This window comes from Lissotriton vulgaris, chromosome 5, assembly GCF_964263255.1.
Source record: "Lissotriton vulgaris chromosome 5, aLisVul1.2, whole genome shotgun sequence".
Classification (NCBI taxonomy): Eukaryota; Metazoa; Chordata; class Amphibia; order Caudata; family Salamandridae; genus Lissotriton; species Lissotriton vulgaris.
Genome location: NC_141693.1, coordinates 1,683,450,645 through 1,683,478,604, shown reverse-complemented (window position 1 = coordinate 1,683,478,604; position 27,960 = coordinate 1,683,450,645). Strand labels below are relative to the sequence as shown.

Here is a 27,960-nt window from a genome sequence, read left to right as displayed (position 1 = left end):
CAGAGCTTGAATCCTTGTCTATGGACTGTGAAGAAAGTGTTTTTTTTCTCTGATCTGTTGATATGGGCTTTATTGGTATGTTTTCTGAGGAACTAACAGCACCGTAAATCCAAAGTGATGGCATTATAGCTCTATATAAATCTGATCTCACACACACTGAAGCAATGCCGATGAGCTATGACGCTTCTTTCCACAGCACAAGTATTTGTGGACTTCTCCAGGTTGATTTCTCTTATTCCCCTTACAGCATCCCCAGTACTCGCCCGTCCTGTAATTTAGTTGTGCCCTAAGTGATAAATACATATAAAGATAAGATATTAGAGTTTGAATCTCTGAAGCAATAGTTCTTGAAGGTGTTGTCCTTCATCCACCTCTTCAGTGCTGTTATCTTCTGATGCTCCCACATTTAGCTGGAATTTTAGATGGTTGTGTAGTAATTCCAGAAAAAGCTACACTGAGTTGACCCCCACCACTCGTGTTGTCGAAAGTTGGTGATATGCTGTTTACAGGGTGTCTACGTTTTTCATATTCCCACACTCTGGCCTGAGAGCAAGGCGTAACTGTGGTGTAGCTGTAAATCTGACTTCTGATCCACCATCTTTCAGCTGTTCAAATGACTTGCAGGGACGCTGCTCAGTAACTGGGCTGAGCATTATATTAGACAAGGGCCCAATTTACTCAGTACATTAATATCCCCTCCGTTTTGAAGTTCATGATCCCCTTGATGGTTTCAGTGTTTGACACTGAGGTCCCCACTGGAGTCTCTAGGAGGAGACTACTCCTGAAAACCAGTGTGGTGGCACCCCAGCTTCCCATGCTGTCTCACCCATTGTAGTGATGAGTGACTGCACCTGGGAGGCCTTGTATTCTGCACATTTTGGCATCTCCATGCTGAAATGCATACTGTAACCAACTGTGCTGTTCTCTTGGCCCGTATATACCTCTTAGAATTTGCCACTTTGAAAGGCTTCCTTGGTTTTATCTCAAATAGGGTGCCTCAATCCACTGATGCCGTTTGTGTACAATGCAAGCACAAATGCGTTTTAGCACACTAAAAGACTGCCCTATTGGCTTTGCCAATGATTGCGTAAAAGTGAAAAAAAGTGCTTTCTGTTTAGAGCCCATAAAAAATATGAAGAATTAGAAGTGACAAACTGCCTGATGATATGGCGTACTTTCCAATGGAAGCACTTCCTGGATGATGAAATGGTACCTTGCGCCATTGGCTATTTGGTATGAGTCATCTACCTGTGTGTGGATCGGAATACTTCTCTATGCAAGTTAATTTTTATAAATTGCTGCGCTGTCAAGCCAGGCCTAAAAAGCCAAGAGATGATTCCAGCGTGATAACTCTCATGAAGAACAGGGCAGACTTTTTTTTATTTTATGAGTTTATATGAGCTTGGCAAATCTGTAGTGGATGCCAATTTTTTTTGTGTGTGTTTTCCAACTTTTTGTGTTTGGTGTATCAAGCTCGTGTACTATCATTACAGTGTGGATTTTTTTTACTCTATTCAGTCATTTTAATGTTGGTTGTGCTCCTGAAACTATGCCCAATCCTGTAGTGGCTAACGCTGGTTTTATTGTGGTTGGTCACGGTCTCACATGACCATGGGCTAAAACAGTGGAGAATGCCCTGAGATAATTACCAGAGGTTCAGATTGATTCCGTCATTCCATCCATAATGCTCCTGCGGCCTTAGTCGCCCCAAATGATTTGGGTGTAACCCCATTTGTACCCGAGATGGCTGTGGCATTGTAACCCCAACTGTACCTCGCTGATGAAGCTGAAACGCATCTGGGGTAACTTTCTACCATTCAGGGCGCTTGTATCCTAGCAGTTCAGGCTGTACTGGCCCTTTTAGGAAGTGGTCAAGACTGACTCGAATGCAGCTGGGTGCTGGCTAGAACAGAATAAATAAGATGACAATGATGGAATGGAATGTGCCCTGAATAGTTATCAGTGAATTAGGTTAATTTATGAATTTCATTTAATTGTTTGTATGCTAAGTGCGCCAGACCGTTCATCATTTCCATGTCTTAATACACTAGGCTCAATCCCCGCCTTGATTTCCTCCGGCACAATTTAATTAGAAGGCACGCCTAAGCTGACGCAGGTACAATTTTATTAAATTCTTCTAACGTTTTTTAAATCATGGCTGCTCCTGTTTTTTAACATCAGTGAACCAAGATGATGATGTTAGGTAGTGGAAACTGTCCAAACTGGGGTGCAGACAGCCCCTCTCACCTTTCAGCCTGGTACCACTGCACCAGCCGCACTACTTCCCTACTGACCGTTCTCCACTTCAGCCCCGTCTAAATTACAATTCCTGCTTGTGACCCTTTTGCCTGCTTGTGCATGTTTTCGTGACCCTGTTGCCTGCTTGTGCCTCCGTGTGCCCCTATTGCCTGCTTGTGCCTCCGTTTTCGTGCCCCTGTTGCCTGCTTGTGCTGTGTGGGTGTGTGTGGAAGGCTCTGTGTGGGTGTGTGGAGGGCTCTGTGTGGGGAGCTTTGTGTGGCTGTGTGTGTGGGGGGCTCTGTGTGGCTGTGTGTGTGGGGGGCTCTGTGTGGGTGTGTGTGGGGGGGCTCTGTGTGTGTTTGTGTGTGTCATTTGCGAGAGATAAAGCTAGTGGCATTGTAAATGACAATGCCATTTATTTATGTTAAAAAAAAACATAAATAAAAATAATGTCAAGAGCAATGTCAATAGCTCTAACTTTAACAAAGGCAAAACCATTGCATTGTAAATGCTTGTTTATATTGGTTATCGGGGCAAAAAACTTACAAATGAAAACTTTGTAACCAAATTCCTATTTTTTTTTTTACTTATTTTAAATATTGTTTATTTAAACAATTAGTTTTTTTTTTAGAAAAAGCATGAGTGATCTATGCTTATGACACCTTCACCGAATTCAGAACTTTGTCTACTTTCCAGAAATGAATAGCTGTCTGGTTTCACTCTTAGGTTTCACATCTTTTACCATCACAAGCTTCAAGTAGGAAGAAAACACAAAAAATAAGAAAAGGTGACTAGCACTTAGAAAAATGCAAAAACTGTGATACAAAATTGTGTTGTTTACAACTCTGCTTGTTTTTGAAAGATGGGAAGTGGGTGATCTTAGCATAGCAAATCTTTTCTTGATTTCATTTTTAGAAATCAAATACGCTTTCTTGTGCAGCACTTGTTTCCCTTTTTTTTAAACCCACTGTGTTGCTATATTTTGGCCATTTTCTCAGTTTCCTCAAGGTAAAGCCACTAACCCTGGGTATCTTTAGAGTCCCTATTTTTTATAATATGAGAAAAAAGGGTCACCATTTTTTTCTTGCATACCTTTTATGGAAAAATGTATGAAGATTTTTTTATTAAGATTTTTTAAGGGGTTAAATGTGTACCGGCTCTGCAAAAATGTGTAGGCACTGTATTACCTTTCAGGTAACTGTTGGTATTATGATACGTAATCCTATTCATCTGGTATCATTTTTTTATTGGCTACACCCTTAGGCATTGCCATAGGACACAGAAAATCAAAAGAATCCGGACATTCTCATCCCATATATAAGGGTCAAGTTCACAGTTCTAGACACCATGATTATGGTCTACAGGAGTAAGAGATAAGTAAATATGTAGATCCCTCTCCCACACTAGGAGGTAAGCAGAAACACTTGATCAACCAACATAAACAAAAACCAGCAACCCAAGTCCATGAAATTCATTCTTGGAGGCACATCCCTTGAGGTTGAAGTCTCTGAAATGCTGTACCCTGCTTGGATCTCCAGAACATTTTAGGAATTGAACTTGTCAAGAAAGACTAAAGAACACATGTGAGTTACCTCCTCCACACTTCCAGGCCAGTCACTGACTGGCACGAAGGGGCGACATCTACATTTGACAATTGTCTCACAGCAAGAACCTACTACTTTCACCTCTTCAACTGTTGACAAGACCTCTTGTCCTACACCGGTGTAGTGTCATGCAGTTCAATGCACAAATTATACTGCGACTGAAGAAAGCCCGACAAAGTCATTTCCAGACTGTAAATGTCTTAATTCTATGACATGTATTCTATCCCACCTTTCAAAAGCTATCACCATTTCCCTACTCACAAGCAACCCTGTAGAGTGTAGCAGCTGCAGAGAGCAGAAAAAACCAGGATTATATCTACTGAACTCTCATATTAACTGTATCATTGCATTAACCTGTAACACTGACTAGTGTATTATTATTTGTTGTGAGAAAGTGCTCAGAAAAAGCACAGTGTATGGGGAGTAATGCTCCCTTTTCTTACTCCTCCGACAGGCCTTGCCAATCAATCAGGAGACTGCAACAAACTGACTTAAGTAATGGATGGCAATCAATAGGTTCTGTTACAACTAGGCCCATGGGACTAAGGCTAGATCAGCAGTGTCCCTACTGGATTAATAAAAAAAAATAATCAACAGCTGGCATAGGTATATCATGTTATAATAATAATAATAATAATAATCTTTATTCGGCAGAAAATTCGGCCTCAAAAGAAACGGTTTAAAAAAGAAGCAACACATCAGATCCATATGTTGACCACATAAGAATCATATATACAGATTTACAAGGTATCCAAAAACAGTTAAAACATGAAAACAAAGGCTGGGGAGCCATAGGCAGGAATTAAAAATAAGTTGGGAACACATAAATGGTAGGCAATAATCAACAGGAGTTCATCACATTTGTAGCAGCATACAACGTGCAAATATGCAAGGGGGCTGTGACCATTAATCCCCTCTAGAACATCTCTACCTTAGGGCAGATCTTACAAAATTACTAACACAGAAAAGTGTGCGAGCATTAGGTAAAAGCTGTAAAAACAATAGAGCAACACGAACATGCCTGAATTGAAATTTGCCTAGCATAGTAACGCTAAGTTTCAATTCTATTAAGGACACGGAGGCGAGGATTATGCTTTTCTCTCTTCGCTTTATTACCAAACCAATATTTTTAGAAGCCAGAAAAGCATCAAACTTCAATCGTTTCCAAAAAAAAAAAGGGGAAAGAAACACCAATTTAACAGAAAACCAACAGAAAAGCTCGAACGGAACTACAAATCCCTCAGTTCCAAGAGGTATTGTCCCATAAGTCCATCAAAAGTGTTTGTGCCATCTCCATGGACCCTCTTTCTTGGCTGTCCTTCCTCTTTTTTCGCGCGAAGCACGCAACATCGTTATTGGCCATCCTTTCCTAATAGAGACAAAGACAGCGTATGGCTCACCATGGACAACCTTTCTGTGCCAGCACTTAAAGCACAACCAAAGCACAAGTCTGTAACACTAGCAATACTATCAGGAACTACTGTGAACATCGCAGAAAATATTTACTTACACACATACGGGCAGGCTCACACAAGATCGTGCTACGGGTGGGATAATCCTCGTCTTCCTGTCCTTAATAGAATTTAAACTTACCGTTACTATGCTAGGCAAATTTCGATTCTTTGTCAGGACTGGAGGCTCCGATTATGCTAGTTCAAAGCTTACTTACCACCAACTGAGCGACCGTCAAGACTGGCTTGAAATAAAACCTTTTGAAGATGGAATCCGAGGACCAATCAGTGGCACACATCAGGTCCTCCAACTGTGCTCTCAGAGAAAAAACCTTAGAAGCCATTGCACCTCTGGCTGAATGAGCACCGAACTGTTTTGTGTAGATACCCAACTCTTACATGACCCAACGCACCCACCGGGCTATAGTTGGGAAGGAGACTGCTTTGTGCGGTTTCCTTAAGGCAAAAAGAAGTGGGCATGCGCCCGGAGGGCGGAATTCTTGAGTTAAATCCTCATATGCCTTGAGACAATTCACGACACACAATTTTGGCGTATCTGAAAAAGCTGGGTATGAAATTGTCCGTGACAACAATTTAGTACAGCGGCCCACTGTAAACATCACCACGACAGGAGAGATAACTCTCGCTGAAATGTCCAATGTGCGGACAGCCGAAACCCTCCGACAGGAGACCAGGCACAGGAGCATGGCCAACTTGGCTGAGATTTCCTTCAAAGAAAGATATTTATTGGGCTGCCAAGAGAAGAGGAGATTCAAAACCTAACTGACGTCCCACAGGACGGAGTAACGCGGTTCCGGGGGCAACGACAAGCGGATGCCCTGAAGGAGTTTACAAACAAAAGGATGCTCCCCTACCGGGGCCCCTTCCACCGGGCAATGGGACACCAAAATCGCGGAACGAATAGTAAAAATAGACCGATACACTAAACCGGCTGTTGCCAACTCTACCAGAAAATGTAAGATGGGAACGACGCCCGCGACCATGGGATCCAGACCCCGTAGAAGACACCAATGCATCCACTTCGCCCAGGCCGAACTATAACGTTTTGAGGTGCTGTCTGTCCAGGCCTTGGATAAGGGTTCCTCATTTGATCTCGAAAGACCAGGGAGCGACCAACTCTGCCTGAAAGCCGCCACGCAACGTGGCGGAGAGACCCCTTGGTGACTAGATGAAGTTGCTCCTCGTTTGGACTCAGAAGGTGCCGAGGAAACAGGGGGAGTAGGATTGGAAAATCCCAAGAAAGTTCCAGAAGAACCGGAAACCAAACTTGGGACCTCCAATACGGTGTCACCATCACCACCTCCGCTCTATGACGGCGGATCTGGGTGGCCGATCGTATGATCATCAATAAGGGGGGGGGACGCGTAACCCTTCGCCGGACTCCAATCTTGAAGGCACGCATCCGTGGCTACTGCGAGAGGGTCCGCCTCCAGCTGAAGAAGCACAGGAGCTGATGGTCCAGGCGGGATGCAAAAAGTTTCACTGTAAATGGTCCCCAAAGACCCACAAGCCAACTGAATAACGGGCCATCCAATTTTCATTGACTGGAATCGATTAGATGTCTTGAATGCCAATCCGCCACCTGATTTGCCTGACCCGGGAGATACTTCACTGTCACGGAGATATGATGAGCTAAGCAGTATTCCCAAAAATCCTTTGCTAGATTCCCCAAAGCTCGAGACCAAGGACCCCCCAGGTGATTAACATACTGGACCGCAGAGACATTGTCCATTTTTAACAGGACACAAGACTGCACGGCGAAGGACCCCCACCAGGAGCTCCAGGCAATTGATGTGCAACGCCTGTTCTTCTAAAGACCAAGCTCTTCCTGTGGAAAACTCCCCGCAGCAGGCGCCCTACCCAACCTGCTGGCGTTGGACTCTATGACTAGGTCCGGAGCCAACTCGAAAAATCGCTCTGCCATTACATGCTTCCATGTGGGTGATCCACCATGACATCTCGTCCTTCACTTCCGCTGAAAGGTGAAAAGATTGACTTTAGGACAGCCCTCTCCGAAGGGGAAACGCCTTTAAGCGTTGCATGGCCTGATAGTGTAAGGGGCCCGGGAAGATTGCCTCGATGGAAGAGGACAGAAGGCCCACCACCCGGGCAATCTGCCGGAGCGAGGTGTGAGTCTTGGAGATGGTCTGCCAGAGCTTGTGCCGAATCTTGGCCATCTTCCGGGATGGCAGGCTCAAGGTAGCGCTGACTGAATCCACGACCAACCCAAGAAAAACCACGCTCTCAGCCAGACTGAGGACGGACTTGTCTAGGTTGATCACAAAGCCCAGGTCCTGCAAAAGCGATACCCTCTGATGCAGCTGCAACAATAACTTCCTGGGACACTGACCATAATCAGGATGTCGTCCGGGTAAACAATCATTCGGACACACTGACCCCTGAGGAACTCCACCACCGGACGGAGCACCTTTGTGAAGCACCAGGGTGTCAAAGAAACAGCTTGTCTTGGGAGGAACGCCAAGACTGATCAATACCTTTTCGAGAGTCCTCCATATATTTGGCCAAGAAGGTGGCCATCTTGGAGTCGAGCTCCGGCGTGCAGGCGACCTTCCTTTCCAAAGTGGGCCTTGGGCACTCGGACCTCTTACAGCCCCTAGCCTCCTTCTCTAGGGGTTTGTGGAGGCGCGGCCACGAACTTAGCCACCTTATCCCCAGGGGTCCAGGCCGCTGACTGAGGATGAATTATTTAATCAGGGTCCAACATACCTGAATCGTCCTGCGGCAGAGAGGTGGAAGAGCCAGCTGGGCGCCAAGACGGCGGGACCCCGGATCATCATCATCCGAATCCCCCGGTGAATCCCCATCCATGTTCGGGGAAACCGGCATGGAGGGCAGGACGGGTTCCAGGACAGGAGGCGGGGCAGGGGCGGGGGGGAACCGTAGCTAAAAAGGCGCTCTTCAAGGGCTCAAATGCACCACCCTTGTCCACCCCCTGCGCTTCCGCAGGGCCACCCTCCAGACAACTCCTCTTGGGGGGGGAGGGTGTGAAGTGGGGGGGGGGGGGGGAGTGGGAGTACTGGCAGGGTCCGGGCCAGGGCTTGTAAACGGTCTCCTGTACAATGCTCTCAGAGAAGCGCTATTACATGGGCCTCACAACCTCATTCACACAGCGGTAAATAGATGAGTCTACCGCGTCAAAGAAAGAATCATCATAGGGGAGGTCCCCCTCTTGGACCTCCTCCTCCACATAGACATCCTCATGCTCCATTTGCACCAACAGACAGGGGGCAAACCAACAACCAAGCTGGTAATGAGCCTAAGTATCACAGAGGTAAAACCTCGATGTATGGTCCTAGGGAACCCAGAGGTCATGTGGGCAGACCAAAGGACTGCAAAGCTTTTTACCAAGAAGCTCAAATAACTACCTTGAGGCTTGCACTGGTTCCAGGCGCGCGCAGACCCACAGTTACCTGACCAGGCCGAAAAAAACGCCTCCCTGTGCGTCCGCCCAAGAGTGCAAATGATCTTTCCCGCAGGCGATTAAACGCAGTATCACCGCAATACGGATCCCCACCGGGGCGTTGAAATAATAGTGCCAAATACGTGAATTACAGACCCCGTTTGGGGCGTAAGGTGAGGCAGTGAGGGGACAAGGCTCTTGCGTCTGACTCTCGCTGCGCGTCTCCTCAACTGAGAGGACCGCGCCACAGGAGCATCGAGAGCAAGAGCGCCCCTAGCGGTCCAAGCAAGCATCTAAGGTCAATTAGGCAGCGGTCGAATAAGGAGCGCTCACGCGGCCATTAGGGAATCTGTGTAAGCAGATAAAGCCAACAAAACACCAATAAAATATCATAAAATGTGCAGCACAGCCCCCCGGCTTTTCCCGATTACAGAAAAGCGCCCAGGACAACAAAGCATGCAAGAACAGGAAAAGAACACTTAACTGGCTGCGAAGCAGCGAAGAAAGGGAAAGGAAAGCCAAGATGGAGGGTCTATGTAGATGGCATGAACACTTTTGATGGACTTATGGGACAATACCTCTTGGAACTATGAGATTTGTAGTTCTGTTCGAGTTTTTCTGTTGGTTTTCTGTTAAATTGGTGTTTCTTTCCCCTTTTTTGGGAAACAATTGAAGTTTGATGCTTCGCTGGCTGCTGAAAAAATTGACTTTGGCGGAAGCGCTATGACCCAGAAAGTAAATCATTATATAAAGACTCACTTGCCCGGTACAAACAGATGATCGCAGAGGCGAAAAGAGCCTATTATGCTGCACAAATTGAGACTGCCAAAAACTCGTGCAAAGAGTTATTCGACATCACTAAACGCTTGTCGGGTGGCACGCACGACCTCACACCACCTCCCTCACAACATCTTTGCGACGCCTTATCTGATTTTTTCTTCAAAAAAGTTAACGACATCTATCAGGCTTTTTCTCTAAACACGGACTCTACACCACTATCCTTGTCCTCCACCTCACGGGATAACACACTGACCTGCTTTGTCGAGCTCACTATGGATCAGACAAGGAGTATTATTTCAAGAATCAAATCAGGTTCTGCATTAGACCCGTGTCCGCTCAAAGTTCTTATGCCAGTTATGGACACGTTGATACCGGCTATAACTCATGTTTGCAACACTATGTTTAGCTCCGGAATTTTCCCGGCTTCTCTGAAACATACGTTGGTCAAACCCCTCTTAAAGAAAGCCAATTTGAATAAAGATGACCTGAAAAACTATCGTCCGATAGCCAGTCTTCCTTTCCTGGCTAAGGTAATAGAAAAAGCCATGAATCAGCAACTGTCGGAATTTGTGGAGCAGCACCAGTTGCTCGATAACACCCAGTTCGGATTCCGCAAATGTCATGGCACGGAAACTGCCCTTCTAAAGGCTGCGGATGACATCAGAGCCATACGAGACCAGGGGGGGACAGCACTCCTGGTACTGCTGGATCTTTCGGCGGCCTTCGACACGGTCGACCACAAGATCTTAGTCGACCGTGTCGAACGACTGGGGGTCCAGAAAACTGCTCTGGACATGCTTGTATCGTTTCTGGCCAATAGATCACAAGCAGTATCTCTAGGACCCTACCAATCATCGAAGGTGTCTCTGCCGTGTGGGGTCCCTCAAGGCTCATCCCTGAGTCCGACACTATTTAATATCTACGTGTCGGACCTTGCAAATGTCATCAAAGCATTTGGGATGAGCCTGACCTCCTACGCCGATGACACCCAATTGGTACTGGCTATCAAAGGGGACGGGGAGGAAGTGGCCAATCGATTCACGAGAGGAATGATGGCAATAGGTGACTGGATGGCCACGAATTGTCTGAAACTCAATTCAGAAAAAACTGAAGTGGTCATCTTCGGTCACCTCTCCCCGGGCTGGTCACCTGTCTGGTGGCCACCATCTTTCGGTCCCCCGCCGAGTCCAGCTAGCAAAGTGAGAAATCTAGGCGTCATCTTCGATGCTGGCCTCAATTTTATGGCACATGCGAATAAAACTGCGGCTTCAGCTCATATGAAATTGAGAATGATTAGGAAAATACTACCTTTCCTACCAAACACGGCCGGGAAAACACTGGTCAGCTCACTAGTCCTGTCCTCCTTGGACTATTGTAACGCTCTATTCTTAAATGCCCAAGTCCGAGTGACAAATAAGATGCAGTCAATCCAAAATGCAGCCGCACGAATGCTGGCTGGGATCCCCAAGTTCGCACCAGTTACAAACATCATTAGGGATCTCCATTGGCTCCCGATACGCAGCCGTATCAAATTCAAATCGCTGTGTATTGTTTACAAGTCACTCAATAATCAAGGTCCCCACTTTCTCAAACAGAATCTTCTCCATCATGTCCCAACCCGATCTCTTCGTTCCTCTATTCAGAACTTCTTGGCTGTGCCTTGCACTAGAACAGTCACCTGGGGCGACAGGCGTTTCCTGGTTGCCGCCCCTAGACTCTGGAACACCCTTCCTGCACATATCCGAGCAAGTCCCTCCCTGTTCACATTCCGCAAACAGCTAAAGACGTGGTTATTTGACCAATAGCCTTGTATATCTTCTTTACCCCAGTTGCTGATCCATCCCTTAACTAGCGCCGAGACGCCCACGGGTATTCGCCGCGCTCTACAAATGTCAATAAATAAATAAATAAATAATCGGAGTCTCCGGTCCAGACATAGAATCTCACTTCTTTAAAAGCCCTTTAAAGAACACTCTTCTAGGAAAATATTTATGCGAAGAATATTTACAAAAACAAGATAAAATTAAGGGTATCCTGTGGAGACCTTGTGTTACAGCCACAGGCACGTCTATCTTCTATGTGTGGAACAAAGCCAGAAAGTGAAGCCAGTAAATGGTGAATTTGATTCAATCTAAAATGAGTAATTAAAAATCTATCATGCGCACTTGTTAAAACAGATAAACAGGGCTCCATGCCTTGCACAGACTTTACCAGGATGTGCGCTCTAACAAAGGGTTTTCTAAGCTCCTGATCCTCACGGTGAGCTGCAGCATATTTAAAAAACAACTCTTTAATAGCATCCTTGTCCTGGGGCTTCACATTGTCATAACTGGAGAACATATCTGCTCTACCTAAGGCAGTAAAGGTATCCGTAATGTATTTTAGCCAGGGTATTTTTAGTGCTTATTCAAGTGAGGGACAGTCCTGAATTAAAAGCCTATTAAAGCCTACCTCCTCATTCAACCAAATCTTTGCCCAGCATAACAGGGGTTTGAAGTCAACCATATCCATGATGCACTTAGTCCCTAGTTCCTCATGTATGGAGTACTCGGGTGTACTCGGGGGGAGGCTTTCAGAATGGATCTGAAATATTTATTTGTGCAATTTGGAATTTAGTAGCCGCCATGTACCCCCAAACCCTCACTGCCATATATAGCTTTAGAAATACAAAAATAATTATATAGTTTTACAAATTAGATCCGGTGACCAAATACCCAGTCTGTGGGCATAATTTGCAATTGCTCCCGTTTATCTAGCCATTTCTAAAAGCTTCCCCTCCTGTAGATTTTTAAAATAGAGTTTCTCGTCAAATAATATACCCAAGAAAGAGAAGGCAGGGACTTTCATTAACCTATGTATACAAAGTTTATAGGAGTTAGGTCTACTACCCTGTTGGCCAATTTCCATGACATATGATTTGGATAGGTTCCGTGACTCTCATGTGATAGCAAAGGATTCTACCTACCACAAAGAAATTGCTAAATAGGCCAGTTAACACAACTCTTTGAACTATAGTAACCAAATATATCGACAGTAGCAGATCCCCTATGCCTTAAAAGACTTTGGTGACTGAGACATCAAGAGAGTGCCTGGATCAACTCAATCACAGGATGAAGGAAGCTAACTTCACTCCAATGGCACAACAAAAATAACTATGCACTGGGCGACAGCAAATCCACTGGTACCCTTTTTCAGGCTACCCCCTTAGGCATTGGGATAGGTGCATTGGATTGCACTGCCAACACTTATGCAAAACAGCATAAATAAAATATACTCAATGGGTAAAGTGCATTTTTTACAGAGGCTTTAGTCAAAGCCTGAGCTTCTCCTTTCTGCTGCGAATCAGCAGAGATGTAACCTAGAAACAATAATCTCCACAGGTGTTGATAACCATGCTTCCACCCTGAAAGATAGGGATGTGGTACAGGACACAGGAATCCAGTATCAAAAACACTGGATTTGAACCCCACGTATTTACTTTTCTATTTCAATAGCAGAGAAACAGGTTTACATGTTTCACCGTACTTATATCCTAGCTGGGAAGCAGTGCATAAGTCAATGCTGATCTGCTGTCTCTATAGGGATTCAGACACCCAAAAGAAGCATTACAAATGGCAGAAGACAATCAGCAATGCCCCGCCCTTTCTGTGGTCCCCGCAGACCCGACTGAGGCAAATAAAGGCGGGCAACTCTCAGGCACTACCCATCGTTATTCCTCTGCCTCCTACTTTCTTCCTAGGGTATAGACTGCCCTTAGTGCAGAAACCAGAAGTTCACCTATTCTGAAATGACTTCCCCATAGCTAGTAGATGTGTGCTCACCATGGGGGATATCACACACAATATACATAGGAATTACTAAAACTGAACCTTCTACCGTGGGCTTCAAGTGTGATCACACACCAAACATTATTCACCCTCGGTGAAAAACAACTTGTTATTGACCCCTATAATCTTTCTTCATAAACCGAATAAATCCTATTCTGATGTGACTCTAGCACAGAATTACTTTTCTACGCTGAGGAAATGTTGAGTCGTGCACAGGTGAGGAGTTGTGATAAATTGTCAGCTGAGAGCAAATTGCTATCCTGACTACCAAACTTGAATACATTGTGTGATCCTGGGCAAATAAAATGTACCATCAGTCCCACAATTCACTTTTAAATGGTAAATTAACCTTGGCATCCGTGTTTACTGTCTCATTACAAATGCCAAGCCGACGCACTGGAAATGCCAGTAATAAAATGTGTAATTTGATGTGAAGAGCAGAGACCTGGCACAGCTCTAGATTTAGCAGGTAATTAATTCTCTGCAGGCTATTCAAAACTGCTAAATTGAAATTATATTATAGGAGGTTGGAGCACAGAAATGTCTAGCATGTTTTACATTACAGCAAAGCATTGCAACGTGGGCTTAAATATGAGTAGCCCAGAAAATAGTTTGTGTCCATCCTTTCAAAGGCAAAGAATTTTTCAGTCTAGCCTAGGGACAGCTTTGGCTGTCTCATCAACCTCACGTTTTTGAAGAAAAAAATAGTTAGAGTACACACACACATGCAGGTGGTATTGGTTAGCCTTTTCATGCATAGGAGCGTTCAAGTGTAATTAATATTTTTTGCTTCTGCTGCCAGAGTACAGTGAGACCGCTTCACTCACTGGAGATCTTCCAATGTGAGTGATGGCATTTTGCACGTCAACAGCTTGGACAGGTATTCATGGGATTCTGGGTTTCTCTTTTATTTCTATATTTTATATCAGTTTCCTATTTTGTTGTATATCTTTGGAAAAAATAAAACTGTGCGCCAGATTAAGTGGCCTTGCCAGTGCTTGCTTCACTAGGGCTTATGATGATAACGACACATTTCAATGAACAGGTAATGTGTTGTAACTTGAAACAAATAGGAGTCTGAGATTACTACATGTACAAACCATCCAAAGTTTATCACCTACTCAGAAATGTGTCAGTACCATGTGATCCGCTTAATCTGTGTTCAAGGCTTTCACATATGCAGACCCATCATCCTTGTGATCTGGGATCCTATTACTTTGGGTGAATAGAACAGTCATGGTCACAGTATTGCAGTCTTAATTAACCTAATTACATTACCCTACTGTTAATACAAACCTGTTGGATGCATACAATTATTTCTCACCTGGTTACAAGGCTGCAGGACCAAAAATCTGGGGCCTGATGTACAAAGTGGGTTTACAGTCAAAAAAGGTCATATTTGAGATTTTCCGAGCCCAAAATGGCGTTTTGAAAGTACAAAACTCAAATTATGATTCGGTAACGTTACCAAAACGCAATTTGGGTTTAAGACTAAAAACAAAATCAGTTTTTGAAAGGGGGCGTGTAAAAGGCATCCGTTCCAAATACAGATTCCTTAACATATGTATTTATGTTTTGAAACTGAAATCCGGTCGCAAAACATTATTAATTTACCACCAAATCCAAATTGATAATAACCATTAGCAAAGGCAAACTCTTTAAATGTCGACATTTTTTTTTTAAGGAGCAGGCAGTGGTCAATGGATAACAATATTCATTTTCTTTTTTTAAAACACATCTAGTTTTCCTTTAAGGAAAATGGGCTGCATAAAAAAAAGAAAAGATTGCTTTATTTATAAGCAATCAAAGACATGGTGGTGTGCAGACTCCAGCAGGACACCATTGCCTGTAACTCTAACCAGACATAATAGGTCTCACTTTGCAACCAACCTCATGCATATTAATGGGGTAGTTCAAATCACATTCCACTACGAATTGATATTTTGTGAACCAGTCCATTAAAACATAGACCTACTTCTACCAAATCCATTTCAGTAGATGTCTATTAAGAAATCAAAAATTGTTATTTGATGCAATTTACAATTTCTTATTAGGAATCTTTGTACATCGTGCACATGGGGTACATAGCCAGTATACAGTCTATTTAATGATTGAACAATATGTTGTATGCTTGTGGGTAATAGTATGAAATAAGAACGTGTGCAAGACGTTCATGATTGGACAAAATGTGCTAGAAGGTATCTAACCAGCCAGACACATACAGCCAGGCCTCTTTCTGGATGGGCGTGAGCTGCGGTGTTCTCTTTAAAGAATCCATATGTTGGATTGAATGTGCTCAGGTTTTGCTCTTGGATAAGGTGATGCAAATGGATGACTGCAGATATTGCAAATGCGAGAATTAGCCTCCAACACGTCTATGCAGCTTTGGGTCTCCCTTTGCCCTTAGGACAGGTACAGTGTACCTAAAGAGTGACTTACCATCCCCGAAGAGGAAGACCATCCCAATGACCATACAGAGTGGGTGAACGTTGAACTGGAGAGAGCCTTCCCATGCAAAGCCACCACGGAAGTGGCCCATCCACACCCCAGTGATGGCGATTATTGCCAGGCCGAGCACCTGAGAGCTGGCCACAAAACCGGACATCCAGCCTAAGCCCTGGTACCGTCCAAGAGATCTCTCCATCCTCAGATAGGACTGTGAGCGCTCCGTTGTAGCAGTGTGGAGATTCAGGCTGCAAAGAGAAGACACAGGAATTCAATCACAAGTATGATATGTATTGGTTGCCAAGTTGCTTAATTTGTGAACATCTCAAGGGCTCACACATGAGAACAGGGTAAGGTTTTGCAACTTGAAATCTTATAACAACACATTATGGGCCAGTTGTACACAAAAACATTATCTGGTTGAAAATCCTGCGATTCACAAAACTGTATTTTCAAACGTACTGAACCTCTTTTATGATTGAGAAAAGTCTGTCAAAATCTAATAAGAGGCTTTGCGACTGTGAAATGGGCTTCCCCTCCTAAATTGCGATTTGCAATGGAATATACCAATGGTTTGTGGCAGCAGCCACAAGCCATGTGCATCTCTCTTCAAACGTGCAGCCCGGCCAGCTGCTTCTCCAGCACTGTGTCATCACACACAGTTCTTCTTAACAAGCATTTGCAATTCATTAGGTCTCGCATTTATGAGAGTTTGAGTTACTGGCAATGCAATACCTTAATCTCTTGCAAATGCGAGACCTATTGCATTGCATATTATTAGCCCCCATGCGGCACTTTCACATTCATGGAGGCCGCACCCCTTTCTTTAGACAAGCCGCGTTTAAAGAAAGCGGCATGGCTGACATTAAAGTGAAACCGCGGCATGGGGCGCTTTGACAAAAAAAAACCTGTTTGTTAAGCTTAGAAACAGACGTTTGTTTTTGTGAAAGCACACATGCAGTGCTTTCACTTTAATAGCCGCCGCACACCTTTCTTTAGACTTGGCTTGTTTAAAGAAAGGGGCGCAGCCTCCATTAATGTGAAAGCGCAGCATGGGCGCTAGTAAACAACAAAAAGAATAAAAAAAGAATAAGTAAGAAAGAAATGTGGCAGATATAGGTAAAGCCGACCGCCATAAATAATTATAATTAAAATAAAAGCGGGCGACGTGCTGTGACGTAGTGGGTGGTATAGGGGCAAATAATGAACCAAAACAGTGCTCACAGCCAAGATAAAGGAAACTGTGTACCAAGACAAGTAAAAGGCCCAGTCGTTATGGGAGGTAACAAATGCAGAAAAGGTGGTACCAAGGAGGGACCAACAAGCCGAATAACAACTCGGAAGCCAGCGTTTATGAAGGACAATGACACAATCCAATTAAAAATATGGACGGAGAGTGGGCGGGGCTTCAAAGCCATACTCCAATACTATATGCCTCGCAGCAGCGCATGCGCTGCCCAGGCTCCACCTAAAAATCTACTCCTGATCCCAAGCACCCCAGACTGGTCCATCAGGGGGCTTAACACAGCTTTCTCTGCAGCCCGTCCCTTTTCGGGAAATGTGGACACTCCCTTCTAGTTCTGGACACTACTAGAGCTCTGTCAGTGCATTCCTCTCAAGACACATCCCACCCCTGCCATTCCTCAACTACAAACCCAAAGCAGCTCTGTGAACTCCCTCTAAACCTAGGGGGCACAGTTCTGCTATTCTGGTATTCGGCCCACACAATTCTGCCTTGTACAGGTCTCTGAGTTCTGGCCTTACAGTGTTAACTCAGTACGTATATGCTGGAGGCTGCTTTATTAAAAAGCCGAAGATGTGTCTTTTTGTGCTTATAGCTGAACAGTGCCTTCTCTCGCCCCACCCTACCCGCCCTTTTCACTAATAGCCAGCGTCTGGCCTTTCTGTGGTTGCTATGTGCACAGCGCTCCACACCCAACACCCTACTCCCTACTCAATACCAAAGTGCAGACCGGTACTGCAAACCAAACAGAGCTCACGTCATCAGCAGCTCCTGCGCTGACGTGGCTGGAGCGTCAACTCCATGGAAAGCGAGGACGACCTAGGATAAGGAAGTTTCCATACAAGGGGATGGAAAATCATCTTGTTACAGTCATTAACTGGATATAAGGCCCAGCAGTAATTAAAAACCGACTTTGCATTGGGCCACTGTCTATCTACTTATATGCATACCCTTAACTTTACTGACAAAAACAATGATCGAGTTCTCAACAATGACTGTATAAACCATTAAGGTATTCCATGTCTTCACATACTTTAATTCATCTGCATTCCCCAAGATTATTTACTTTTGTTAAAGAAGTCTTTCTGTATTTTTTATGCAACCTATGACTTTAGCACAGTCAATGCTTTGACCCGAGTCACCTCCAAGTGTCTGGTTGAGTTCAACGGTGCAGGTTTCCCCACAGTGCTTTACAGGGGGTTATAAAGGTGTGCAGACTACATGCCCATCCATTAGTTGGCTTCTCTGCAAAGCGCACAGAGCGATAATAGCACATGTGCCAATTGTAATTGTGGGAAAGTGAGAGATACGGAGATGGAGGATTTCAGAATGATTTGGGAAGATAAAGGTCGCAAGGGGTCTAACAAAATGAGACAGCAGAAGAAAGTGATGGGAAAGGGAAGAACATAAAAACCTGGAAGTCAGTAAACTTCTATCTGACCTAGAAACACTAGGACTCTCTCAAAGAGTCAAGGGCCCCACGCACTCAGTGGCTTAAACATTGGACTATGGCCCACATGCATCATTGTGTCATTTTGCATTTCTTAATTTGCGAAAAATAAGGAATCGCAAATTAAGAAGTGCAAAATGCTATGCATCATTTTTTTCGGTATTTCTTTGTGATTCGGTAAAAATCGCAATTTTTACCGAATCCCAAAGAAATACCGAATTCTTAAGTTAATTTTCGCAATTCCCATTGATTCCTATGGGCCAAAAGGCCCATAGGAGTCAATGCAAATTGCGAGTGGCACTTAGAAAATTTCATGGGTGCAGGGGGGGGTCCGAAGGACCCCCCCATGCACCCCTGAAATGTATTTTTCGCATCATGTTTCACACACACATGTCCTAAGGACATGTGTGTGTGAAACATGAATGTTGAAAAAAAAACATTTAAAGCATTTTAAACACTTTTTCCAAATTTACCGAGTGGTTCAACCACTCGGTAAATTTGGAACCCTAATTGCGAATTTCCACTTGTCAAAGTAATGATGCATTGCTTTTAAGAAGTCGCACATCTGCGACTTCTTAAAAGCACCCGCAATTTTAGAGCTCGCAACAATGTTGCGAATTCTAAAATGGCTTCATGCATCCCAAAAAGCACTTTTGCATTCGCAAACGGCCGATTTTAAGGAATCGCACCGTTTGCGAATGAAAAAGTGCTTGATGCATGCGGGCCTTAATCTTCTCCAGTATTGAACAGCTTGATTGTAAGACCCCTCTTCCCCTTACACGGACTGATCAATTTTTTATCTCTTTTGAGGTACAGCCTCCTCACCTCCGGGGGCCGACTGTAAAAAACAAGCATTGAAAATGCAATAGGTCTTGTCCTCGTTAAGTTAAAGCAATTCTGTTTGTAATTAGGTGGCTTTTTAGCTTTGCTTTTATTAGTGTTTTTCAAACGTTCATGTACATAACATGCATATGTATGCATATATGTAGATGTATGCATGCATTTATATAGGTATGCAGATGTATATGTATATATATGTTTATATATGTATGTATATATATATAAATATATATATATATATGTGTGTGTGCATATGTTTGCGGGTAGAGAGAGGTAGAGAGTAGTAGAGAGAGTGGCAGAGAGAGAGAAATAGAGAAAGGTAGAGAGGTAGAATAGAGAGTGAGTAGTAGAGAGTGAGTAGTAGAGAGTAGAGATAGTATTAAAGTGTGAGTAGTAGAGAATAGTAGAGTGAGGAGTAGAGAGTCAGTAGTAGAGAGTAGTAGTAGTAGAGAGTAAGTAGAAGAGAGTAGTAGAGAGTACGTAGTAGAGAGTGAGTAGAAGAGTGAGTAGTAGAGAATAGTAGAGGAAGAGTAGTAGAGAATTAGTAGAGAATAGTAGAAAATTAGTAGTAGAAAATGAGTAGTAGAGAATAGTAGAGCGCGAGTAGTAGAGAGTAGTAGAGAGTGAGTAGCAGAGTGAGTAGTAGAGAGAGAGTGAGTAGTAGAGTAATAGAGAGAGAGTAGAGAGTAGTAGAGTGGGAGTAGTAGAGAGTGAGTAGAATAGTGGAGTAGTAGAGAATGAGTAGTAGAGAGTAGTAGAGAGTAGTAGAGAGAGTAGAGTAGTAGAGAGAGTAGTAGAGGCTATTAGAGAGTGAGTAGTAGACTAGTAGAGAGTGAGTAGTAGAGTGAGTAGAGAATGAGTAGTAGAGGGAGTAGTAGAGAGTGAGTAGTAGAGAATAGTAAAGAATGAGTAGTAGAGAATAGTATAGAGTGAGTAGTAGAGAGTGAGTAGTAGAGACTAGTAGAGAGAGTAGTAGAGTAGTAGAGAGAGTAGTAGAGAGTAGTAGAGAGTGAATAGTAGAGGCTAGTTATGTTATGTTATGTTAGTATGAATTTGTAGAGCGCGCGTTCACCCTTGGGTTTCTTGGCGCTGTGTGCCGCTGGGGAACCCGTCCTTGCTTTCCCTGTGAGATGGTCCCTATTGGGCATCCCCAAGGTGAAGCCAGGCATCCCCGGCAGCGAGGGGGCCGTTGTGGAGATTAAGCAAGCTATTGCCCAGAGTTACAGCGTGGGACCCATGGTTAGAGAGGCACCGAGGCGAGATTTATCGTGCCCGTTGACATTGGTTCCGTAGCCTGCCGCGTCGGGAATTGAACCCTGGTCCCGGGCCGACCTCTGCTTCTGGGTCTGCCGCCTCTAACCGGTGAGCCACACTTCTCCAGTAGAGAGTGAGTAGTAAAGACTAGTAGAGAGTGAGTAGTAGAGACTAGTAGAGAGTGAGTAGTAGAGAGTGAGTAGTAAAGACTAGTAGAGAGTGAGTAGTAGACACTAGTAGAGAGTGAGTAGTAGAGAGTGAGTAGTAGAGAGTATGTAGTAGAGTGAGTAGAGAGTGAGTAGTAGAGAGTGAGCAGTAGAGAGTGAGTAGTAGAGAGAGAGTAGTAGAAAGTGAATAGTAGAGACTCGTAGAGAGAGTAGTAGAGAGAGAGAGTACTGGGGAGTAGCAGAGAGTATTAGAGAGTGAGTAGAGTAGTAGAATAGTAGAGAGTGAGTAGTAGAGAGTAGTAGAGTGAGTAGCAGAGAGTAGAGTAGTAGAGAGTGAGTAGTAGAAAGTAGTAGAGAGTGAGTAGTAGAGAGTGAGTAGTAGAGAATAGTAGAGAATGAGTTGTAGAGAGTAGTAGAAAGTGAGAAGTAGAGAGAGAGTAGTAGAGAGTGAGAAGTAGAGAGAGGGTAGTAGAGAGTGAGTAGTAGAGAATGAGTAGTGGAGACTAGTAGGGAGAGAGAAGTAGAGAGTGAGTAGTAGAGACTAGTAGAGAGAGAGAGGTAGAGAGTAGTGTAGAGTGAGTAGTAGAGAGTAGTAGAGTGAGTAGTAGAGAATGAGATTAGTAGAGAGTGAGTAGTAGAGAGTAGTAGCGAGTGAGTAGTAGAGTGAATAGTAGAGAATGAGTAGGAGAGAATCAGTAGTAGAGTGAGTAGTAGAGAGAGAGTAGTAGAGAGTGAGTAGTAGAGAGTGAGTAGAGTAGTAGAGAGTGAGTAGTAGAGAATAGTAGAGAATGAGTAGTAGAGAAGGAGTAGTAGAGTGAGTAGTAGAGAGAGAGTAGTAGAGAGGAGTAGACAGTAGTGGAGTGAGTAGTAGAGACTAGTAGAGAGGAGTAGTAGAGAGAGAGTAGAGTAGGAGAGAGTAGTATAGATTGAGTAGTAGAGAGAGTGAGTAGAGAGTAGAAGAGAGTAGTAGAGAGTGAAACGTAGAGAGTAGTAGAGAGTGAGTAGTAGAAAGTAGTAGAGAATGAGTAGTAGAGAGTGAGTAGTACAGAGTAGACAGTAGTAGAGAGCGAGCAGTAATAATCCACTAACCGGCTACCTCTCCAATCACTCATTGACGTAGATGCTTGTCTTTGACCCTGTACAACTCTTGGCTGTGTTTATGATTGCGCCACACAGATACCAGATACATGCAGCAATAAGTTAGTAAGGACCCGTAGTTTTACTTTCCCATTATAAGTGCAGGCCTGCTAGACCCAGCAATCTTGCTGTTATCTATCAGTGGTATAATCCGCAAAAACGTGTGCTCCCCTTGTAAAGTTTGGTGAGCTTAACTTCTAATATAAGATGTTCGCCTCGAACAGGACAATGTTTTGCACCTGGTGTTCACAGCAAGCTTTGTTGCAAGTCTCCCTCATGAGATGGGTGCCAGTTGGCAGCAATGGCGTCTGATTGGTTTTCACTGGCACTCTTTGTACGATGTACAGCATTAAATCATGAGTGGAAGCAGATTTCCGTTATTCCTCCATTCGCCTGGGATCCACATAGCTGCGTATGCCTCATGCTTTTAATCTTTTAATTAGAAAGATGTCTGTCACATTCTTCTCACAACGGGACTGGATAGGAGCCGAGCGCTGCCCCCTCGGCCCTGTGATGCAAGCCGAGCTGGGTGACAGAGTGGCATTATGAAATCTGCCTGCCCTGTCACGCCTTGCTCAAAGAGGCGGACTGCTATTCAGAGGAACAAAGATCGGATCCTTTGAGTGTGTAAGGAGTGCGTTTGTGGGACTGGTTCACAAAGAGCATCCAGGCATATATATGCAAGATGAAAGAGGTTGAAGCTAGCCAGAGCTAGCTTTAACCTTGAAGAGAGGTTTTGTTAGCCAGGCCTAGACTTGATGGAGACTCTGCAATCAAACCTTTTACAGTGTTATCATAAACATGTGTATATTCTTATTGGTAGTGAAAAGGGAGATGTGTGGCATAGCAGTACATTCCTATTGTGGAATTGGGAATGTGGGAGTGGAATAACTAGGTTGAAGCTAAGACTCAGTTGCTATAGAAAGTGGAGCAGACTAGTCCTACTACCTGCTGCTCTTATGTTCACTGTATCTGAATAAAGCCTCTTCTTCTCCTTTTTCGGTGTCTCATCAACAGTACTGTACACATAGTTTTCATTTACTTGTTTTAAACAACTCCTGTAATCAGTTACACCACACGTTTTGGAAAGTATTCCTAGTTATGCCACTCACCTTTTAGAAACTACCCACCTCTTTTACTTCACTTAAAAAGCGCTATTTTGTCCTGGGATTTCCCTGCTGCAAAGAAAGCATAGCTCAAAGAGTGTTGGAGCACAGTGCACTGGTGAATTTAAGTTACAGCATGCCCTCATGCTACCACTATGGGCTATATTAGCCAAGTGTGAGGGAGCCCAGACCTTCAAGGCAAAAACGGCTTGGCCTTGTGAATTGCATACAAAATTGTCAAGAGGTTTCATTTGAGACAGATGTTGGCAAGGGACATCACATTCATCAACAGGCCATGTCTGTCATCATTAGGCCCAAGTCTCATCATGAAGATGCATGATAACTTCGCCCTGCATTGCGATTCAACATTTCAATATGTTGTTTAGAGAGGCCACAGGCCAGAATCAAGAAGAGACCAGTCAAAAAGAGGACCACAAACCACGGTTGCTATGATATGATTAACTACTTCCTATCTTGTAGTGTATCACTTTACATCACTTCATACTTCTGACTGCGCAGGGGCACAATACAAATCTGATCAGAAGAAGCAGTAAAGGAAGACCGATGTTTTATAAGAGCTCAGATGGGCACAGATGGGCACTGGACCAACTAAAATTCCTTAGGTGGCCTCATTTACATGGTGCTGACTGTGCTCTGCAGCTAAAAGGTCCTATCTAGAAAATGAAGAGGTTGAATATGCACTGTGCGGTTCTGGGGGCTGGGATTATGGGGTCCAGAATAACTTGACTTGGATAATAATTTCACCTCTGCACTACACTATTCGGATTTCCTGGGCCTGGAACGGGGAGCAACATGCATGGAAAGGAACACCAGCTGTTTTAGGTTGAGCCTAGGCAGCGAGCATGCACTGTATCGAAACATGCTATATTCACTCTATAGACTTTGGACGCGCCTCTCAATTCTTAATACAGAATATAAAATTCTTAGTAGAATCCTGACATCGAGACTGCTCCCCCTGCTCCCTAAATTAATACACAGAGTTCAACGTGGTTTCATACCCAAGCATAGCACCTCAAACTCCACGAGCGGGCTGCCTCTCATTGGATATTCGTTAGCCGTTTGACACCCTGAGTTGGTCATAAATGCTGAATGTGCTTGCCAAGTTTGGGATTCCTCCAGAATTCTGCAGATGGGTAGAGTTGCTCTACACTAGACCCACGGTACGTGCAAAGACTGGAGCCATCATTCCTCACGCATATCATATTTATTGTGGCACACGTCAGGGTTGACCCCTATCGTCCTTACTGTTTGTGCTAGCCTTAAACCTCTATCACAGCATCCGTGCCACGTTATGTCACCATATGGCATCCCAGTTAGACCGACAACTCACTCTATGCCGCCAATATGTTGTATTTTAAAGACCTGAATACAGACATGCAACCTATAGCCTCTTTGTTCACGCAATTTGGGGAAGTATCTGGCCTACATCTCAGCGCCTCAAAGTTGGTGGCGTACTCCTTTTATGATACTTATAATATGCCCAGTCTGCAGTTTGGTTCGCTACAGTTTAGGTTAGAGCCCACCACTTTTAAGTATCAGGGAATTTACATTTACAGGACCACTTACGATACCATACATAGAAATGTGGTTCTAACGCTTAACTCCCTCAAACCTCAGGTGACGTTCTGGAACACCCTACCATTAACAATGGCTGGCCGGCTGGCGATGTCGAAGATGGTCATGCTGCCCAAACTCTTATATCAGTTTGTAAACCTACCCGTGGCCCTCCCGGCATGGATCTTCAAAGCACTTGATACACTACTATCGTCTGAGTAGCCGAGTCAACATAGATTGGCCCTTGCCAAGATGCAGTTGCCGAGTATGTGGGAACCGGATTTTAAGGCACACTGTATTGCCGGGCATCTGCAGTGGTAGGCATACTGGCTGGCCGGCCATAACCTATTCGAAATTGGTTACTCTTCTGAGCGGCTACAACTTGGAACACTAGAGGCATTGCTTTGCCCGTGGGTAGGAGGGCTAAGAGACCCTCCCTTTCTTTTCCATATAGCACTCCATTATTGAAAGCCGGCACTAAAATATGCAAAAAAAAAACCGCCCCAAATGTTCCACTTGGCGGCCTACCAACCTTACGGAGAATACTATTGGATGCTAGATTATGGAGTTGTGAAACAAAAACAATGTTGGACCCCAGGATAATTTTCTCTCACAACTTATGAGAATACAAACAAGGGAAGAAAACCTATTGTTTGTATGGGTTATTTTATTTAGACCCTTTTAGCAATTTTTTATTAAATCATTTTGAAAGGCATTTTAAGGTTGAGAAAAAACACTACTTACAAACATTTACACTATTTACAACTATCATACATACAATTCTATACACAAGACAATACCTATATATACAAATGAATCCACAGTTATAAGCAAGCTTCTTTTACAAAAGAAAAACAGCAATTTTGTTCACACAAATAATCAATCTTTGTGAAATTTCAACTTATTAGAAAGCCCAACCAGGGTCAAAACAACAGGAAAAGGCAACAGAAAAATCACTTTAAACTCGACAATCAGTTAAAGTTGACAAGTAACTATTAACTTTGCTCAATCAAAGGTGCCTATTCGCCGTTATGCCGACGCGTTTCAAATCTGGAAGGAATCTCAGATTCTCTTCAGGGCTCTGTCACTGTAGTATTCTTTTCATATGGATAACGCGGTCCCGCGGTCCAATCATTCAAATAGAGAGGGGCTTTTTATTATGCAGAGATTCTTAGACTGTATAAAACGGGGGCGCCACTAATTATTCTAGATCGAAGCGAGATTGAAGCACGTTGTGTTACACCGCGGAGGCAATCCCCGCCCATCAGCGAGAGTCCGCTGGGACCGGCATAACAGCAAAATCACCCACTGCCCCTCACCAAGATTCCCAGGCGGCAGCGTCAATGAGTATACAGCGGAAGAACCATTTTTGGAGAAAATAATTAGTGGCGCCCCCGTTTTATACAGTCTAAGAATCTCTGCATAATAAAAAGCCCCTCTCTATTTGAATGATTGGACCGCGGGACCGCGTTATCCATATGAAAAGAATACTACACTGACAGAGCCCTGAAGAGAATCTGAGATTCCTTCCAGATTTGAAACGCGTCGGCATAACGGCGAATAGGCACCTTTGATTGAGCAAAGTTAATAGTTACTTGTCAACTTTAACTGATTGTCGAGTTTAAAGTGATTTTTCTGTTGCCTTTTCCTGTTGTTTTGACCCTGGTTGGGCTTTCTAATAAGTTGAAATTTCACAAAGATTGATTATTTGTGTGAACAAAATTGCTGTTTTTCTTTTGTAAAAGAAGCTTGCTTATAACTGTGGATTCATTTGTATATATAGGTATTGTCTTGTGTATAGAATTGTATGTATGATAGTTGTAAATAGTGTAAATGTTTGTAAGTAGTGTTTTTTCTCAACCTTAAAATGCCTTTCAAAATTATTTAATAAAAAATTGCTAAAAGGGTCTAAATAAAATAACCCATACAAACAATAGGTTTTCTTCCCTTGTTTGTATTCTCATAAGTTGTGAGAGAAAATTATCCTGGGGGCCAACATTGTTTTTGTTTCACTATATTACGGTCCAGTTGACCCCCTGTCCCAGGACCAAACTCCGTTTTTTTGCAGATTATGGAGTTGGACAGGGGCCTCTGTTGAGACAGTGGGCGACTTATTTTTAGATGGAAATCTGATGCCCCATGATGAGTTTGTATGAACCAATGCTGTTCCAGATACATTATTCCTGACTCACGCTGCCATCACACATATTTTACGCAGGCACTGGGTGGTGCACAAGAAGGAACACCCTACTTTCCAATTGTTTCAGTCAATCCATATAATTGGCCACAGGAGCCATCTGGCTAGATGGTTATACCGGGGGTTACGGAAAGATTTAGACATCCCACTATTGATCCTTTGCCAAAAATGTGAATCTGCTATAGCCGGGGAATTCAATGACAGAGAAGGCATGTACCCTACCGCTTCCTCAGATTGTCCTAGGTGCTGCTGTCCGGAAGCTGACTTTATCCACATGATGTGGGTTTGCCCCTCACTGAAAGGGTTTTGGACTGAAATCCTACAGGGCCTTGCCCAAATTACTGAGCGCACCTCTTGGACTACTATTGAGGCCTGCCTCATGGGTCTTTTCCCTCTCCCTAAAAAAGGCGGTTGTGTTGCGTCGCTTTACAGGGCTTGCCTTGATGCTGGCCAAAAGACTAATCACACAGCGCTGGAAATCCCGTGCGGCACAGAGCGCGGGAAAGTGGAGGGAAGAAGTTATTAAATGGGCTACTGCTGAAAGAGAGGCGCTGCAGAGCGCAGAGTATAGGGAACTGAGGAAAAGGCTGATTTCCATGGTATGGGCTCAATTAGTAGAACATTTTAAATTAAATACCGCAGTTGATCCTGAAGACTTAGAGAGTATTTGGGCCGTCCCTGCCTGATGCTCCTGTTCTGTGGCCAATCTTCAAAGAAAGAAAAAAAAATTGGTTGGTCAGCTATCTCGGCCACCCCAAGGCAGGCACCTAAAGGTTCCAGGGACAACAGCACCATTTACAAGAGGCATTACAGAAGCCGCACTGCTGTGCCAAGCCCGCAATGGAAGCTTAGTTACAGGTAAGAGCAATGGCACTTGAGGAGAGAACAGGTCTTCAATTAACAGTTTTTGTTAGATTAGTGGTTAATGCTGCTGTTGTTTAGTGTGTTGCAGATCACTCCCTTTATTGGTGGAAGAAAACGGAGGCAGAGGGAGATAACAGTGATTTGCAAATGATCACACAATGTCAATGTGGAGAAGCAGGGATTGAAATTGCGGTTTTTATGTTTTATTGTCAGCAGTTTAGCGACTATGTAACATTATGCAGTTGGTACTTGTACAACTTTTACTGCTGTCATTGGGGCTTTGCAGTACGTTCTGAATCTGGCAAGCATTTCATGCACTCTTAGGAGTACCATCAGGCGC

At 44.0% G+C, this 27,960-nt stretch overlaps 1 protein-coding gene across 1 annotated transcript in view; it reads right to left on the bottom strand.

Annotated features, from left to right (window-relative positions):
* CYB561 (cytochrome b561) overlaps positions 1 to 27,960 on the bottom strand; it is a 273,087-nt gene that overhangs the window by 182,219 nt on the left and 62,908 nt on the right. The window contains exon 2 of the mRNA XM_086923823.1: positions 15,782 to 16,035. Within this exon, the coding sequence (XP_086779949.1) occupies positions 15,782 to 15,986 (205 nt within the window). The 5' untranslated portion in view covers positions 15,987 to 16,035. The remainder of the gene's footprint in view (positions 1 to 15,781; positions 16,036 to 27,960) is intronic.